Genomic DNA, 19358 nt, shown 5'->3' on the forward strand with positions numbered 1-19358 from the left:
AATATATTTTTATTCTCCATTTTCACATTTTCTTCAGAATTTACACCCCACCAACAAGTAGTAAACGGTAACCAATACAAAGTCAATCCCCTTATCAACAACAACGATCCCATCCTCCCACCACCCCAAACAACGGCCCACTTGACAATATAAGCATCAAATAAAACAAACCCTCCCACGGTAGGAAAAATAAAGGAAAAACAAATGAAAAAGGAATCATGAATCGCCTATGGTCACCATTGCCCTATAGTGTCCATCCCCCCCCTAACATTCAATGCCATCCAATCCCCGAAAGAGTACCATAAATGACACCCATGAATTGTAAATTCCCCCTCCCCGACTCCTCCCCACTTCCTCTTATAAAACTCCTCCCCCCAACCTCTGTTCCTTCCCCCGAACTTTCCACCCTGGCTAGACTCACCTCGGAACCTGTTCTGACAGGCTCCGATGGCTGCAGCCCCTCCCCCCACCTCACTCCCATTCACTGGCCAGCTTAAACCTGCCAGCGTGGAGACCCTGCCCGGGTCTCTTTCCCCCTTGCCGGGTCCCAGGAAAACCAAGAAATCCTCTTTAGTACACAAACCCCGTATACACACACAAGCCCCAAAGAACTCTCATTGCAAGTGAAAGTCCCATCACTTCCCTTGTCCAAATATACGTTGGCTCATTTAGCACATACACCAGCACGCAGTGAAAAAATACAGTTACATGAGGCTACATCGGTACATGACCATTTCTCAATTCAGCCACAGTCCTTCTGCCTTCGCAAACTCCTCCACTGCTTCCGCCATCCCAAAATAAAAGTCCTTGGATTTGTAGGTCACCCTCAACTTAGCTGGGTATACTATGCTGCACTACACCTTACTGATGTACAGTGCCTTCTTCTCCTCCTCGCCAGCTCCACCGTAAAATCCTGATATATGCGGATACCAGCTCCAGCCCACTGCACCACCCGCTTCTGCTTTGCCCAGCACAGGACCTTCTCCTTCACACTGCACCTACGAAAACACATAGTCACTACTCTTGGCGGCTCACTCTCCTTTGGTACAGGCCTCCACGACCGATGAGCCTGATCCAGTTCATATCGGGAGGGATCATTCCCCTCCCCCAATAGCTTCGCCAACATCGTGGCAAAATACTCAGTCGGCCTCGGGCCTTCCACTCCTTTCGGGCAGACCCACGATCCTCAGATTCTGTCGCCTGGATCTGTTTTCGGCCATTTTGGCTCGCAGACCCTTGTTGATCTCTATCACCTTCCGCATCTCCTTCCCCATCGAGGTAAGTTGATCACTGTGCTGCAATAATGTCTCTTCCACTTCTTTCAGCACCTCACCTTGCTCCACACCTCTGCCACTGCGCTCAATACCGCAGCCCTCACTGGGGCAATCGCCTCCTCCACCAGCACTTTCAATACTGCTCCCATCTCCTTCCTCATCACCTCCATGTGTTTTGTGAACTGCCTTTCGAGTTCCACAGCTATCGCCTTAGTCATTTCTTCAGACGTGGGCAATGCAGCCTCCCCTGGTGCCCCAGCTTCCACTTTTCTTGCCGTCCCCACGGTGACCTTTCCACTCCCCGACGGATTTCAGCCGCTTTTTTCACAGCCGCTTTCTTTATAGAGTGTCTTAAAGAGCATGTGTGGCCATCTAAAATGGCTGCCCACGAAGGATAATGGGAATTGTGGTCCCAAGTTGAGACACAGATAGTACACAGCCCCTTTTTATTGTGCTAAAGGTCAATCACCGATTTCCCGAGAACAATAGACTCAAATCAAGGAATAGCAACAGTAGCAGACTCACGGCGCCGGTTCCCCTTATTTCGAAAGGCATATGTGCTTGGGACAATGGTAACTAGACTAACCCAGCCATCGAGGTACCTGCCCCTAATTGGCCAGAATCGATAAGGGTGATCGAGACCCTGATGTGTTGATTAAGCTGGGTCTGCGAGGACTGCGTTTACTGCAGTGGTGAGAGAGACAGGCTTCCAACACTTGAAGAAATGCAACTCGAATTTATTGAACTCTTAACTATCATACATGCTTTAACTGTGGGTTGACACTATGCTGACTTGACTGGAGACCTGAGGCTAACCTGACCAGACTATCTTACTACTACATGGTGCATGTTCTAGTTGTTGCTCACGAGCTCTGACTGTCTCAGAGGCTGGATCCCGAGAGAGTGGGAAAACTAGTGCCCTCTGGTTTTATAGTGGTCGTGTCCTGTCTGGTGATTGTAGCTGTGTTCTGTGTGTTCACTGGTCATCCTGTGTGTCAATCACTGCCTGTCTGTGCACCATCATATACCTGGATGTATATTATGACACCTCCCCCCCTTTTTTGAAAAAAATGTGTGCAGGTCAATAAATAGTGAGTGTGTGTGTATACAGGAGCCTGACTATATAAAAAGTATGTGAACGTATTTACATGGGAAGGTGTCTAGTGCAGATAGAGGGCAGATAACAAATTAGGAAAAAACAATATGTACAGATGTGTAAACGGATCATAAGGTAATGCAACATTCAGTCTATAAACTCAGTCTCTGTGGCGGGCGACGAATTCTGGTTCACCGCCTCAAGGGTGGGTCAGCGGCCGCCTGCACTTGAATGGGCAGAACTGCCTCCAATGTAGAGGTCGGTAGAATAACTGACAGATCGGTGGCCTCGTGGAAGGGCGCGTCCTGAGGAACCAGCATGCGAGGCGGGACATCACGGTCAGGTGGCGGGCATGGAAGTAGCCACAGTGCCCGCCTATTACGCCAAAGAAAGGAGCCATCAGCCATGCGAACGAGGAACGATCCCGGGGCCACTTGCTTAATCATCACAGCTGTGGCAGACCAGCCACCGTCAGGTAGCTGAACACGAACTCGGTCAGCAGGGACCAGAGCAGGAAGATCTGTGGCGTGGGCACCGTACGCCGACTTGCATTGGGCTCGAGACTGTTGCATCCTCTGTAGGACCGGAAAATTGTCAAGGTCCGGAATGTGGATAGCCGGCACCATCGTCCACAGTTTGTGGTTCATTAGGAGCTGCGCTGGGGACAAAGGAGTTGCCCTGTAGGCTAACAGCGCCAGGTTGAAATCCGAACCCGAGTCAACAGCTTTGCACAACAGTCTTTTAACGATATGGACCCCTTTTTCAGCCTTCCCATTCGACTGGGGGTAGTGGGGGCTTGATGTGACGTGCCTAAAATTGTACAGCCGGGCAAAATCCGTCCACTCCTGGCTGAAGAAGCAAGGGCCATTGTCAGTAATAACTGTGAGTGGAATGCCATGCCGGGCAAAAGTCTCCTTGCATGCCTTGATTGCTGTTGCTGAGGTGAGGTCAGTCAGTCTAACCACCTCGGGGTAGTTGGAAAAGTAATCCACAAGGAGGACATAGTCTCGGCCCTTGGCATAAAAGAGGTCAACACCAACTTTGGACCATGGGGGGGACACCAGTTCATGCGGCTGTGGAGTCTTTTTAGGCTGAGCTGGCTGGAACCTTTGACACGTTGGGCAATTGAGGACCATGTTGGCGATATCTTGGCTGATGCCTGGCCAATATACTGCCTCTCGGGCTCAACGGCGAGACACATTTCAACACCCAGGTGACCCTCGTGGATTTGGCCAAGGACCAGCTCTCACATGCTCTGTGGGATTACTATTCTGTCCAACATCATTAGTATGCCGTCCACTACCGCTAGATCGTCCTTTACATTATAAAACTGGGGGCACTGCCCTTTTGCCAACCATCCGTGAGATGTTGCATGACCCGCTGGAGTAAAGGATCCCTGGCCATCTCCTGACAAATTTGCACGACCCTTTCATCAGTGGCCAGAAAGTTGGAGGCACAAAACTTCACCTGCGCGTCCAGCTGACAGACAAAGTCCGACTGCTCACACGGCGTGGTGATGGATCTAGCGAGTGCGTCGGCCACAATGAGCTCTTTGCCCGGGGTGTAGACCAGGTCGAAATCGTAGCGGTGGAGTTTGAGGAGGATACGTTGTAGCTGTGGCATCATGTCATTGAGGTCTTTTTGGATGATGTGAACCAATGGCCTGTGGTCCATCTCGACCGTGAATTTGGGGAGGCCATGCACATAATCATGGAATTTGTCAATCCCCGTGAGGAGGCCCAGGCATTCTTTTTCAATCTGAGCATATCGTTGCTCAGTGGGTGTCATGGCTCTAGAGGCATATGCGACTGGGGCCCAGGAGGAGGAGTCGTCCCGCTGGAGGAGTACTGCCCTAATGCCAGCCTAGCTCGCGTCGGTGGAGATCTTTGTCTCCTTGGCGGGGTCAAAAAACACCAGCACCGGGGCCTTGGTGAGTTTCGCCCTGTGCTCACGCCACTCTTGCTCATGAGCGGGAAGCCACTGGAAGTCCGTAGTTTTTTTTACGAGATTGCGGAGAGCTGTGGTGTGTGATGCAAGGTTGGGGATAAACTTCCCAAGGAAGTTGACCATCCCTAGGAAGCGGAGGACCGCCTTCTTGCCCTCCGGTGTCTTCATGGCGTTGATCGCCGACACCTTGTCTGCATCTGGCTGCACACCAAACTGCGAAATGTGGTCGCCAAGGAATTTTATTTCTGCTTGACCGAACGAGCAGTTGGCTCTATTGAGTCGGAGGCCATGCTCATGGATCCTGTGGAACACTCGCTTGAGGCAATTGATGTGCTCCTGAGGAGTTGTGGACCAGATAATGATATCATCGACGTACACTCGCATCCCCTCGATGCCCTCCATCATTTGTTCCATTATGCGGTGGAACACCTCTGAGGCGGAGATGATGCCAGGGTGATCGAGACCCTGATGTGTTGGGTAAGCTGGGTCTGCGAGGACTGTGTTTACTGCAGTGGTGAGAGAGACAGGCTTCCAACACTTGAAGAAATGCAACTCGAATTTATTGAACTCTTAACTATCATATATGCTTTAACTGTGGGTTGACACTATGCTGACTTGACTGGAGACCTGAGGCTAACCTGACCAGACTATCTTACTACCACATGGTGTTTGTTCTAGTTGTTGCTCACGAGCTCTGACTGTCTCAGAGGCTGGATCCCGAGAGAGCGGGAAAACTAATGTCCTCTGGCTTTATAGTGGTCGTGTCCTGTCTGGTGATTGGCTGCTGTGTTCTGTGTTCACTGATCATCCTGTGTGCCAATCACTGCCTGTCTGTGCACCATCATATACCTGTATGTATATTATGACAGACCCTATCGATCCATTGGATCCTGAGTTAGCATCAGTGCCCTGGGTGCCTTCTAGTTCCAGCCAACCCATAGCTGTATGGGTGGTCCAGCACAACCTTTCCACGGCAATCTGTGTGTATGTGGGGGGTATATAGTGTGAGTGCGGCTGTAGTTTGTTAGTCCAGCTAGTGGCCATCACGGACCCAGCGATTCCCACACCATTTTTTGTGTGTTCTGCTGGTGTTCCACGCGGTGCCGGTGCTAGCCCCTCACCCATAGTGGAATCGGTGCGGGTGTGGCGTTGCTTTTTCTGACATGGAACTCCACGGATCCTCTGTTGGCGTCAGCACTTAGACTCAGGAACGGAGGAGAATCCAGCCCCATGGTTTTATTCCTGCGCCAATGTAAAAGCGTGACACAGATATCCCTGTGTCCTGCCGGTGCTTAACAGAAATCCCGGTGTTCAACATCGGGAACATTATTATAATACATTTACACATCATTATCAGGCTTCAACGTTTGAATCATCCCGCCCCCGTAAGGAAATCCATTCATGTCAGCATAAGGGCCATGAATTACGACTGGTCTACCACGACATGAACCCTGCAAGTAAATCTCCCAGAGGAGCTCAGGTGAGTGCATTGCTTAGGAGGGAGAGGGTGATGCCCGGGCACTACCTATACACTGCCCCCTGGTAATGCTTGGGCACTGCCCCTAGTGCAGAGGGGGTTCATGGGGGCCAGGGGCGGATGGGAGGGGGAATGGGGGTGTGGGGGTCCCTGGTGTACATCTTTGCATCTTTGCACTGGAATGGCCTTTAGAAATGGTGCCCCGACTTTTGAAACACGAAAGGGCAGAGATTTCTCATTATTTGGCAGAGTCGCATAGCGGGTGGGAAAAACAGAGTGGAAGCCACCGGACCCAAGAGTGGCTTCTTCTGCCTTATTGTGAGCCTCTTACAAGAAAATGCAAGGAGCAGATGCCACAACATTGCAGTGGCGGGGTGGGCTCTGATTCAGCCCCCCGCATCAGCAACTTTGGTTTTCAGAGGATTGCGGCGCAGTTTTTAATGGTCACCCCGACTTAAAATAGAAAACCCCTTTTCCCACCCGCTGTCACACTCTTCCAAGTACAGGTAAAATTTAAGCCATGATCTTATCTTGCAATTCAATTCTACATTTTCTCAAGATTAACCCCCATCTAGAAGGTTAATGTTGACGTTTGTTAAGAATAAATAGCAAGTTGTATTAAGTTGTTTGACTTGGGAAAAAGATTGATTTATCACCCACATTTGTTTGGTTGCAATGGTTGTAAAAAATTAAGTTAAATTTTAACTGTTAAATTAGTAGAGTTAAAATTGTGGAATGTCAATTACATTTTCCTGAAGTACATTAATGAACCAGTTGTTAATGTTATCAGAATATTGATTTCTGTAAAGAAAATCTTTTTTTGGTGTATGGAGACTGAATGTGCATCCTCTGAAAAAATACAAACCAAATATTCCCATTAATAATGCCCTTTTAGCATTTTTGGCCTTGATATTTTCACTTACCAATCCATATCCCAAGACTGACAGCCATAGCCACCCGGGGTGTTCTCTGCCTCAGGGATCTGAGTGGATATACTGTCACATACCACCTGTCTATGCTCATTGCAGTCAATGTAACGCATGTTGCCTGCACTGATACCTGCAAAGATACAGAGTGCAGTTTTGAAAAATACAAACCAAACAGAAAATATTTATACCGGTGGGTCTGTGTGAACTGTGCAATGCTGAGTGAGTAAAGGCAGTGAGTGAATTATTCTAAACAAACTTGAAATTTGAAATTCACCGATAATCATTTGTCCAAACCCACAATCCAGTGCTGGGCAAAAGAGAGAAAAAAGAAACTCGCCATTAATTTTAATCCCACTTTCCGGCACTTGCAGGTTACAGCACTTCAGATGCCGATCCAGGTAGAGCATTTCAGCCTCAAGCACCAACTTCGACAGTTAATTCCAGATGTCCTCATGTCTACTCTAATCCTTCTACCAATCACCTTAAATCTATGCCCCTAGTAACTGACCCCTCAGCTGGGGAGACAAGTTTTTCCTGTCCACCCTATCCACAATTATGTAGTTGAAGGAATGTAAATGTAGTCAGAGTGAATTTAAGAATGAGAACCATTTAAAAAAATAAAGTTTGCAATAGACACTTAGACTAGGTTCTTCCAGCCCCTCTGCCCACATGGCAGTCGCTTCCGTGGCAGAGGCAGTCACCACGGGCCACAAGCAAAATCTTCGAGTCCCGCCAAAGTCTACACCATCTTGCAATGCTCACTGACTCCACCATGGGGGTCAACTTCAGCAGGATAAGAAGATCCTGCTGTCGGGAAGGGCTGTAAAATCCCACCTTTAGAACTTTGTTTTATTCAATCTATGCATGGGCTCTGAGGTCTTCCCATAATAGATACTAGGTGAGTTGGCATGGAGGGTGGAAGGGCATGGGTTGGCATGTAGAGAATGATGGATCATGGCTGATGGGGAGAGGGTTGTAGGTTAGCAGGCAAGGTATGAGAGGAAACAGCGAGCAGGGACATGAGGTGGTATATAGGACATGAGGTGGCATGTAGGGGATGAGGGCCATGGTGGTGTGTAGGGGGCATGAGGAGGCTTGGGTTGGCATGAATGAGGCATGGGAAGGGCATGGCGGGTTGAAGGAGTGTGTGGGGGTGTGGGCTGGAGGACTGTTTTTGTTATTTCTTTTTTACAGCTGGAATCAAGTTCCAGATCATCAAGGCAGGTCTTTATCACAGTCTTCCTCCATACCCGAAAGTCCTTGCTGCTGACTCCAAACTCTTTCTGGGAACAGAGGGCCAGACTTCCATTAACACCTGCACCCTGAGAACAGAAATGAAACCACCCAGGCCATTTTCTCCCAAATGGGGTTTGCAGAGTTGGAAATGTTCTTGACTCTGCACTCCTCACTCAGGACTGAAAATTCAGGCCAATATCTTTTTGTAGCTCCAGTGAAGTAAGGGTTCCCAGATAAAGAATGTTCTGCAAAATTGTTGGTTGCTGACACATTTGCTTTACTACCAGAGAAGAAACTGTTATATATTAGTTAACAATGCATTCATCTGTCTGGATTGAGGAAATCATCCAAACTTAGTTCATAGTTCCAAGTTTCTGATAACAATTAAATTCATGTTTCTTCCATTTGCGAGGAATATACTTACTATTTATGTGTGTCATGACACTGAGCATTGGTAGGGTATTCAATCATGATGGGTATCGCAATAAAGCACAATTTTGTCCTCATCTAACATCCATTTTCTAGTTGGTAGTAACAGGATAATGATCAGAAGTAGGAATGTGAGTTGATTTTTCCCACCCCAACCCAGAGACATTCAGGAAAATTGCAGTTACTGCACGACTACTTCCCTGGGGTCAACTAGATGTGACAACCCCCTGGGCTAGTGCACAGTCAATTCCAGCCCCACTTGACACGGAGTCACAATACAAATGAAATTAGATGTTATTTTAAAGCACCCGACACCTTTGCTGAGCCCACTAAACTGCAGTCACAGATTTGAAAATTTAACACAAATAACCTTTTATTATTTAACAGTAATATAATTAAACTGTCAAAAATGCAAAATACCCCTTACCTAACACCCGTCTTTCCAACTCACCATATATACACACATACACATAGAGAGAAAGGGTGGTGGAGAGGGAAGAAAAATTATGATAAAGCAATAAGTGTAAACGATCGCCAATGCACTACAATGGATTTCGGTTAAAGTCTTTCAGAAGTTCAAGCTATCACTTTGATGCTTCTTCCTTCTAAGCTTGAGAGGGTTTTCTCTAGCAAGCTCGTCTACTCTTTTTGTTAATTCAAGGTCATTTCAATTATATAGTAAAGTTGTGCCAGGCATTCAGGTTTTAGAACAATAAAGCAGTCCTTTACATCAGCAATGAAAGAGAACAATAAAGCAGTCCTTTACTTCAGCAGAGAAATTAAGAGAAAGAGTTCCTCCTTCATTCAAGGTCTAATCACATCTGACAAGCTCTCTCAGAAGCATCCCGCAGGAACCAATCACTGACTGTTGTCAGCCAGATTACTGTCTCTGACGTTCCGATCTCCTAGGCCCCAGAAATGATCCCCGACCTTTCCCCCAGCTCGAAGGCATTATGGGAGGAGCCCCCAGCTTGGCAATGCCAACTTAGCATCCTGCCAACGTCCATGCTGGCTTGGCACTGTCAAGGTGCCAATCTGGCACTGCCAGAGTGCTGATCTGGCAGCAGCAGTGCCAGGACACTGCCATGCTCAAAGGCTGTGGGGCTGCCAATCCCCTGGGAGACCCCAACAGGTGCCATTCTGTCTGGTTCCCATTTGTGGGAACCGCCCGAGGTCTCTGAGGCAAAGGGGATAAATCCCAAAGCCTCAGGTACTTCAGGAATCTGCACACTAGCCTCACTCTAATATGCAGATTTGTCAAAAAGTAATCCTGCCCACAATGGATGGGATTTACATCGCAATGTCTTGCGAGATCACATTGGATCTTGCGAGGCATGACGATCCAGGTAGATCCTGGGAGTGGGCTCTCCCAGCTTTCATTGGCCACGCTGTGCCGCCACGAGCTGCTTTTCTGGCACAGCGTGGCCGTTGGATGGCACCCTAAGTCCACTACTTAAGGGAGCATTCCGATTACGAGTTCACGGACCAAAAATAATAAAATAAAACAAAAGAAATGGGAGCAAAGATAATTAAAAAGGAAGGACAGTAACATAGATTTTATACATTCTTTCTCCATATGTTCAACTGTTCACTGATTCAATGGGGAAGGAAGTTGCTGAGAGCTATATGCATTGACTTGTCTCTAACCAATGCTGTTTTCCAGATAAGCAGTAGAGGATGCTATTACAATGTGCATAGCTCTTCTTCCTTTCACAAACATAGCTGAGGCTAGAAACTGGGGGATAGGAGTCACAACCTACTAATTTGAGAATCATTGTACTCTGGGTTTGTTATAGTTCCACTAAAGGCTGGAATTACATATAAAGGACAAGCCACAAGATTTTTTAGAGCATAAATAAGCTGTACTCTTATGTGTCAAGTTGACAGCATTAACTAATCACGTGTATCCTTCTATTTTGCAGATCATTTGGAGTCTATAAATAATCTAATTTCTCAGGGTCTGTTCTTCACAGTTGATCATAGAAAATGTGACACACATGAAGCGAAGCAGTTATACAGATTTAAAGACCTAGTTAATTATCACATTACTCAATTTAGGTGATTCAGTTTCATCATTACTAGCTGGCTCCACATATACTGTGACATCGACTGAAAACCTATCTCGTCACCTAGATTTTTGACTTTTTCATTGTCTGTTGATTAAATTTCCAAAACTATTACATTGTTGACAGGTACTCCAGTAATATCTTCACAAAATTACAAGTTAGACAACAACTGATTAGCTCTGGAAAATTAAGTGAGAGACTAATAATTAGACATTTCCTGGCAACTTTATATAAATAACACGTTTTGTTAAACTCAGGTGTCTCTCCAATCTAAAAAACCTCCTTGCAATTGATTACATCAAAAATAAAAATCATCATCATTGAAGAATACTTCTTGCCAAAATATTCTAAATGTGATCCATATAGAAATTTTCAAAAGCAGTAAAGGGTCTGAATTTAGTCCAGATGACAGGGGTTCTGCCAGCAAGCTCAAAGGTGGGGGCAGGGAAGTGGTATCCCCCCTTTCGTCACTCAGTGTGGCCCAGGACTGCACTTTGTCAGCAGCAACCCATTAAATCCCTATTAAGGATGACTACCCACCCCAAAGACCTGCTGTCCAATCAGAGGGTTGGTATCTCAGCAGCCCCACCAAAGGCGTTGGCCACTACCGGAGCTGCACCTGGAGGAGGCGGATCCAGCAATGAATATGCATCTCACGGTCTGGTAAGCGGCCTCTGGGGAGTCAGGACCGGTCAAGTAGGCCTGATGAAGGATGGGGGGGGGGGGGGGGGGGCATGCTGGTGAGGGCAGGTGGCACCCTTCCCACAGGGGTGGCCATTGCTTCTGGGAATGGACAAGTCGGCAGGAGGCCTGTGTATAATGGTGAGGGAAGGCGGGTGTGGCATTTCCTTTGTCTTTCCACTGCTATGTCATCTTGTTAGTGGTACAGAAGTTGGCAGACTGCCCTCCTGCCAAGAGGCTAATTGAGTCCCTAAAGTAGCAAAGTAAGGGCCTCTTCCTATCTCCACTGGCATTTTGCCAACCACAGGGGGCTCCTCTGCTGCATGGGGAGAATGCCAAATAGATCCTAGTGGCCTCCAGGTAGGCACCAGAGATGGGGAAGGCCTCCTTTCAGGTACTCTTCATTAGCCCATGAAGAGCGCCCCTGATATAGTGGAGGTGGCCAGGGCATCCACAAAGTGCCCATCCTTCGGACTGTTGAGGTCTTCAACTGCCCAATTAAGTGGCAATTAAGCACCTCAGTCAGCCTGCATGGCCATAAAACTGCTGAACATGGCAAGTGGACCAAAGTGCAAAAGTCTCTTTCTGGATCACCATTGCTCTTCTTCCTCGAGACATTTGCAGCCCCGGTAGCAGCCAGTACTGAGCCTGGCCCTGCTGGGGTTGCTAGAGATGCTGCTGGTACTCTCGAGGGTGGACATTTGCTGTGCACCATTTAGCCTGCCAGCAGCATTATCATTGTGAGAAAAGCTTTTTAAAAGTTGGCCTGTTCAGGACCCACTTTCCTTCCAGGGAGTGCACTGTTTGCGTTCCTGTGAAAGCCAGACCATTAAGTGCAATGTCTGATGGGCTTTAGAGTGCACCAAGCATTTCCCAATATCCTTCTGCACCCTGGCCCATCAAAGTCTTAATCTGATTTATTTGCAGCACAACTAGGGTGTGACCTCACCATCTGGTGAGCTTGCATTATCATTCCTGACTCTTGTACAATTTTTCTGTGTCTCACCGCAAGCAGATCCTTCCTTTATCGTAGCCTCTAAAATATATGCCGGCATGGTAGCACAGTGTTTAGCGCTGTTGCTTCAGAGCGCCAGGGACAAGGGTTCAATTCCCGGGACCTGTGGGAGGAAACTGGAGCACCTGGAGGAAACCCCACACAGACCCGGTGAGAACGTGCAGATTCCACACAGACAGTGACCCAAGCCGGGAATTGAACCTGGGACCCTGGAGCTGTGAAGCAACAGTGCTACCCACTGTGCTATCGTGCCGTCCCCCTCATCATTGACTATTTCAGCTCCCCCGGTGTCCATTGCCTCAGATGGTGCGCACTATCTCCTCTGTGGGGCTTGAAATTTACTTGTCCATTTCTTGTTCATTACTTCCACCTTCTCCCACAAGAAAGAAGTGTTTCACGAGTGCCCTAAGTGCCAAAGAAGAAGCATTCATATCTTTGTTCCTGTCAGTCTTTGTGCAGGCTGCAAATCTCTCTATAGCGCTGCACCCAAATTTCTGCCACCTAGATTTCCTCAACATGTATGGAATAATAACAAGGGATGGTCTTGTGACACAACAAAAAGAGGAAATGAGTGTTCTGTAATGTGTTTGAGTGATGTGGTTGAGTATCTCCCAGAATGTGTGAGATGTGACTTGAGAGTGTAAGGCTTGCAAAAGTGCTAAGTCTGTGAGGATGAGGTAAAGCATAATAATTGTAGATTGTGTACTGATTGCTGGTAGACGGATAATGCAAGTCTGTTGAATTGAGCAATGGATGAGGCAACTGTCACAATTGGCAGGATATGACATTTGAAGATGAGGCACTCACCTTGACAACTTAAGGGAGATCATTAAACTCTGACACTCCATCTATTTTCTTGGAGAAACATTTGTGGCATTGACATCTGTTCCTTCTTCCCATTGCCTTCCAAGCTTCTGTCTGGAGGACATCCTGCCCACAACCCCACCCCATGTGGATATTGAGCATCTTTCTTTCTTTCTAGCTCTCCAATCAAGACCTGCAATGTAGGGTTTGAAAACTTTGGCATATGCTGTCTCACATGTTCAACAGTTCCTCAAAATATCATAGCACATATTCAACTTTCAAATGACGTTCACCACTTCCTGCAATCACAAGGCATCTCTTCTTTCAGAGATGCTGTCTGCCTTTAAGTAGTGCTAACCATTTGTTTTATTGAGCCCCCTGCTGATGTGTGCAGTCAATGGTCTGTGTGGGTAGCACTGGCTGCACACAGCGCCAATGTAAACCAATAGACAGCACAAATTAACTATGCTGACTGCAACACACGCCACATAGCGATTATCAGAGGTTAGCCAATATTCTTCAGGAGAAAATCCTGCAGCACTGCTGCTCTAAGGAAAATATTTTCAGTAAACATTGTCATTGAAACATATCAGGGAAATACAAGAAATTTGAATATTTTCTGCTGGTAATGTTCTGGTTATACATTGTTACTGTGGGAATAAGTGAGTAAGATAATTGAAGCAGAGAAAGTATGTGTGTGAATGGAACTAGTGCATTTGGTTCGTTGACGAGCTTAGCCACCCTGCAAACAGATGTTTATCTAAGGCAATATAGTAAAAATGGATGCAGAACATGAATAGATTTGAAGGAGTTGTTAAGGATTCAAAGGAAAATATGCAAGGTGAGAAGGAAAGGTGTCATCGGGAAGGTTGATGAAGGGGGTTTACTTTTGTTTTAAACTCTAAAAGCTAAAATAGTGAGATGTGGGTAATCAAGTCAGTGCGAGAGCAGTTATAAAGAAATTAGGTCAGAGAAGGGAGAGATCAAAAGGAAAAAGTATTTTAGGAAATATTGAAACCTATGCAAGAGAGCTGTTTTTTTTATCTCAGCCAACAGCAGAAATAGCTGCTATCCCCCAGCAAGTAGCATGTGAAGGAAACCTGATTTGAAAAGCAAACTGCCAGTTTACCTCAGAAGCAGTCCCAAGAGATGTAAAAGCATTACGTGGTAAAAGTTACTGGATTTTTATAGACCTTAAAATCTAGAAGGCGTTGTGGAACAGTTTGGGAGAATTATCTCTGAAGGTGGTTAAGTTAAGATTGTTTGAAACTGTTTAAATTAGTGATATTGTGTAAAGTTATTCGGCTGGATTCTGCGTTCCTGAGACTAAATGTTGATGCCAGGGCCGGATCCGTGGACTTCCATGACAGCAAAACTGGCACCTGGACTGATTCAGCGACTGTTAAGGGGCTAACAACGGCGCCACGTGGAACACAATTGATTCCAATGAGAAACAGTGCCGGATTCGCAGGGTTCACAATTGACACAGGAGGCTGACAAGCTGCAGCCACATATACACACTTCACTCCCCACACGCACCATCCCAGCCAACAAAATGGCAGCAAGACCCACGGCACCAAGTGTCATGATATGCAAACATGCAGCTAATGAACACATAGAATAGGACACGACCAATGAGCAGTCAGGACACTTGGGTGGTATCTCACTATAAAAGGGATGAGGCACTCACACCCCGCCTCTTTCCACAGACCAACATCTACAGAGTGAGACAGGTGTATCCTCAGCATCTCACCCAAGCACGTGGCTGAGAGCAAGGCTGGTTCAGTTAGACTGAGTTACTACATTTAGATTAGCAGAGTTGAACTCATTGAGAACTGTGCTAATAGTTCAATAAAACACATTGAACTCACTTCAAAGTATGGAGCATCTTTTACTCAAAACTGCATCAAGTGGCAGCTTGTGTTATTCCAAATTAAATAACACAACACCAAGGTTCACAGATGCCGAGCTGGAGTACCTCCTGGATGCAGTGGAGCAGAGGCAGGCCACTCGGCCCTGGAAAGGAGGCTGCCAGCTGCTGCCATTCGCCTAGCCTGGGTGCAGGTATCAGAGGTAGTCAGCGCCACATCCTCCGAACCGGCTTGCAGTGCTGTAAAAAAAAACTGCATGACCTCATCAGGGCAGCCAGGGTGAAAAGGCAGCACTCTGCCCCTGGCACCAATCCCCATCGCACACTCACATGCCCCCCACCCCCACCCACCAAGAGAGTGGGCGAACCCCCATCCTGCACCACATGCTGGCCACCAGCTACCCAACCCCTGGGCTGCATGCGTTGGACTGTCTAACATTGTCATTTTCTTTTTGCACCCCCTCCCCCACAGCCCCTCCCAGGAGAAGGCCGCCCATAACCACCAGGAGCAGGAGAAAATTACCCAGGGACTAGCTTCAGCCCAGACAGTTTTCGGGCTTCTGGAACGGACGGTCCCATTGAATGTGGAGATGCAGTCGCAGAGCCAGGGACTACATGAGGGGTTGTCAGCGAGCACCAAGCAGATGGAGGAGTCCAACCATGTGCAGAAGCAGGAGGTGGTGCCAACCATGCATGCCACCCGGGCCAACACCACATGGGTGGCGTCTGCGGTCGAGGCATTGGCGGCGCGGGTTCGGCTATGGATCAGCATGTCCAAGGCCTGGGGCATTCTGCGCAAGCGCTGGCCGAGGCCCAGGACAGGGCCCTCTCACAGGCAACCATGTGCCAGAGCTGCCTAGACATTGTAGTGGTCATTATGAGCGTGGCCCAGTCACAGCGGGCCATAGCTGAGAATGTTGGCGGCATTGCACCAGTGCTGGCCGACGTGGTGCAGACACCGAGCGAGGTGATTCAGTGCCAGAGGGAAATGGAGCAGCCACTGACTGATGTGTCACAGACTCAGAAGGTAGTGGTCCAGTCCCAGACGGAGATGGTCCACTCCCTGTACTCCATGGCCGTGAGCATTCAGACCCTGGTTGAGACCAGAGCAGGCCTCCAGGACTGGCAGCGCTAGGTGGTGGGGCTGCCTCAGCGGATAGCTCCCCTCGCACCCCTGCCCTATGGAGTAGCCCGGGGGACATCTGGCACCCCAAGGGAGGAGAAGGTGATGGGCCTATGCCCGTGAATCCCGCAGAGGAGGTTCTGGAACTACGCAACACCATGGGCTCCCCCCCTCCGACCATGGCGCAACTGGTGGGCAGTGGTCAGAACAGGGCAGCACCACAGCACCTGGGTCACCCGAGCAGCAGCCGGGCCCATCCAGACCCGGTTGCCCAGAAACGGACGCCAACAGGGACCCAGGTCACAGGACGGGGATCGCAGTAGGCAATGTACCGTCCGGTATCCACCTAGATTTAGCGTTAGGCCTCGTAAGGCCAGAAAGTTAGACACCAGTTAAGTTGGCACGGGTTAGTTATAGGGGCTTGGGCACATAACTACATATTTGTGCACATTAAACACCTGTTCACATTTTTACAACCTGCCTCGGTGCTCTGTCAGATGGGTGTGTGGGGTGGGCTGGTCTGGGCCAGAGAGGGGGCGTGGGGTGGGGGGGGGGGGGGGGGGGGGGGTGTGGATGAAGAATAGGCAGACGTTGTGGGTGTGTGGGCTGGGCTCCCCACCCTCCCCCCCGACTATCCCCAACACCCCGGGGATCCGATGGCACCATGTGTCGTGTGATGGAATGGCCATCTCGCAAACAGAGATCACCAGGTGGATGGTGGAAAGTGCTACCATGGGCAGGAGTCAGACACTGTCAAATGATGTGGGGCACCAGAGCTCATTACAGAGCAGGTTGTCATCATCCTCCATCCCAAAATCAGGGGATGGGTGTGTGGGGGTTGGATGCAGTGTCGGTGCTTCTGGCCAGTCCCCACCTCCCTCCCACCCCCCACTCGGTGAACCTGGAGGCAATCAGAGGGTCTCATGTGCGATGGCCCTGACGCACATGTCATGTGGTCACCTGTGCATGCCTGGGCCCCATCTCATGCTCATCCTCACCTTCTCCCTCATCCTCCTCATCGGAGGAGGCCTGGTGTCCATCCTCCTCCTCCTCCAACATGCCTCCCCTCTGCTGCGTGATGTTGTAGAGGATGCAGCAGGCTGCCACAATGTGGGCGACCCTCTCAGCGTCATACTGGAAAGCTCCTCTAGAGTGGTCCAGGCACCTGAACCGCATCTTCAGGATGCCAAAGCATTGCTCCATCGCTGCATGGGCATTGTTGTAGCGGGTCTCAGCATTAGTCTGTGGCTTCCGGATAGGTGTCATCAGCCACGACTGCAGTAGATAACCCGTCACCCAGCCGGGGGCGGGCGGGGTGGGGGGGGGGTAGTCTTCTCGAACATGTCAGGCATTGTCGAGTGTGCCAGGATGAAGGTATCCTGCACAATGCCCGGATATCAGGCGCAGACATGCATGATATCAACTGCACGTTCATCAAGTGGAAATCTTTTCGGTTTGTGTAGAGTGTCCTGTTATCTGCAGGCACTTATAGGATGACATGCATCCAGTCGATCATCCCTTCCACCCGGGGCATGTTGGCGAGCCCCGCTGCTCGGGCATCTGCGTGGCCTCGGTCCACATTGAGATGGATGTATTGTGTCGACTGGGCATATAGGGCCTCCGTGACAACGTGGATGTACCTGTACACCGAGGTCTGTGAGATCCCAGACAGGTCCCCACCCGGCACCTGGAAGGGCTCCATGGTGTAAAGGTTCAGGGTGACCGTCACCTGGACAGCCACTGAGAGCGGGTGTCCTCCCCCATTCCCCCACGTCGTCAGGTGCGCCATGATCTGGCAGATATGTCGCACTGCCTCCCTACTCAGCTGGAGTCTGCATGCCCGGTCCGGCAGGTCCTCGAATGATAGGCACTAATAATAATCCTTATTTAAAACCATGCTTATGTGTAAAAGGACAAGCCTAATGGATTTTTGTTATTATTTCTGGGGAGTAGATAATTAGAGCCATGTGTTTAAACTTAAGTAATCAGGTTCTGGGATTTGAGTGACATAAGGATGATGAAATTAATGGGAGAAGCCAGAGACTGAGGCAGTCGGAGTTTGAGCCAGTCAGTTTTAGATTTAGAACATAGAACATAGAACGGTACAGCACAGAACAGGCCCTCGATGTTGTGCCGAGCATTGTCCGAAACCAAGATCAAGCTATCCCACTCCCTGTCATTCTGGTGTGTTCCATGTGCCTATCCAATAACTGCTTGAAAGTTCCTAAAGTGTCCGACTCCACTATCACAGCAGGCAGTCCATTCCACACCCTAACCACTCTCTGAGTAAAGAACCTACCTCGGACATCCCTCCTATATCTCCCATTCTGAACCTTATAGTTATGCCCCCTTGTTACAGCTACATCCACCTGAGGAAATAGTCTCTGAACGTCCACTCTATCTATCCCCCTCATCATTTTATAAACCTCTATTAAGTTGTCTCTCATCCTCCTCTGCTCCAAAGAGAAAAGCCCTAGCTCCCTCAACTTTTCCTCATAAGACCTATCCTGCAAACCAGGCAGCATCCTGGTAAATCTCCTCTGCACCCTTTCCAATGCTTCCACATCCTTCCTATAGTGAGGTGACCAGAACTGCACACAATACTCCAAATGTGGTCTCACCAGGGTCATGCACAGTTGCATATCCCCATGGCTCAAACTCAAGCCCCCTGTTAATAAACGCTAACACACTTTAGGCCTTCTTCGCGGCTCTATCCACTTGAGTGGCAACCTTCAGAGATCTGTGGACATGAACTCCAAAATCTCTCTATTCCTCCGCATTCCTCAGAACCCTGCCGTTGACCCTGTAATCCGCATTCAAATTTTTTCTACAAAAATGAATCACCTCTCACTTATCAGGGTTAAACTCCATCTTCCATTTTTCGGCCCAGATTTGTTTCTGAACAGAACAGCAGCTCCTGGAAAAAGCTGTGGTTTGACACAGGCAAGAACCTGCAGGTTGTTTCCTGAACGATCTTTCACTCGCCAAGACATCTCTATACAGCAAGTATCCATGTGTTTGCTGACTGTATTTAAAAATGGTGTTTGAGCTGAAATATGTTTCGCTTGATTGGAGATAAAAAAAGATGGCAGTTACGAGTTAAAGTCTTTTATTTTATTGTGAAGCATTGTTTAACAGGTAATTGTAAGCTATACTTTCTGTGGTGTTAAAACTAGTTTAATACTGTGTTAATAAAGTTTGTTTTAATATACCATGTCGCTAGTTGTGCATGGAGTCGCTCCTGGAGCGATGTATCCTTTCCTCACAGCTTTACAAATTTAAAAAAAATTAGGGGCTAGATTCTTTGTCCCGCTGCACCAGATTTCTGGTTCAGCACGCCAGTGGGTTGCTCCGTTTCGCTAGGCTGGTCAATGGGGTTTCCCATTGTGGGGCAGCTCCATGCCGTCGGGA

At 48.4% G+C, this 19358-nt stretch overlaps 1 protein-coding gene across 2 annotated transcripts in view; it reads right to left on the minus strand.

Annotated features, from left to right (window-relative positions):
* LOC119953440 (G-protein coupled receptor 54-like) overlaps positions 1 to 19358 on the minus strand; it is a 52622-nt gene that overhangs the window by 8421 nt on the left and 24843 nt on the right. For both annotated transcript variants that reach the window (XM_038777734.1, XM_038777735.1), the window contains one exon: positions 6718 to 6853. In XM_038777734.1, the coding sequence (XP_038633662.1) occupies positions 6718 to 6853 (136 nt within the window). The remainder of the gene's footprint in view (positions 1 to 6717; positions 6854 to 19358) is intronic.

This window comes from Scyliorhinus canicula, chromosome 18, assembly GCF_902713615.1.
Source record: "Scyliorhinus canicula chromosome 18, sScyCan1.1, whole genome shotgun sequence".
Lineage (NCBI taxonomy): Eukaryota > Metazoa > Chordata > Chondrichthyes > Carcharhiniformes > Scyliorhinidae > Scyliorhinus > Scyliorhinus canicula.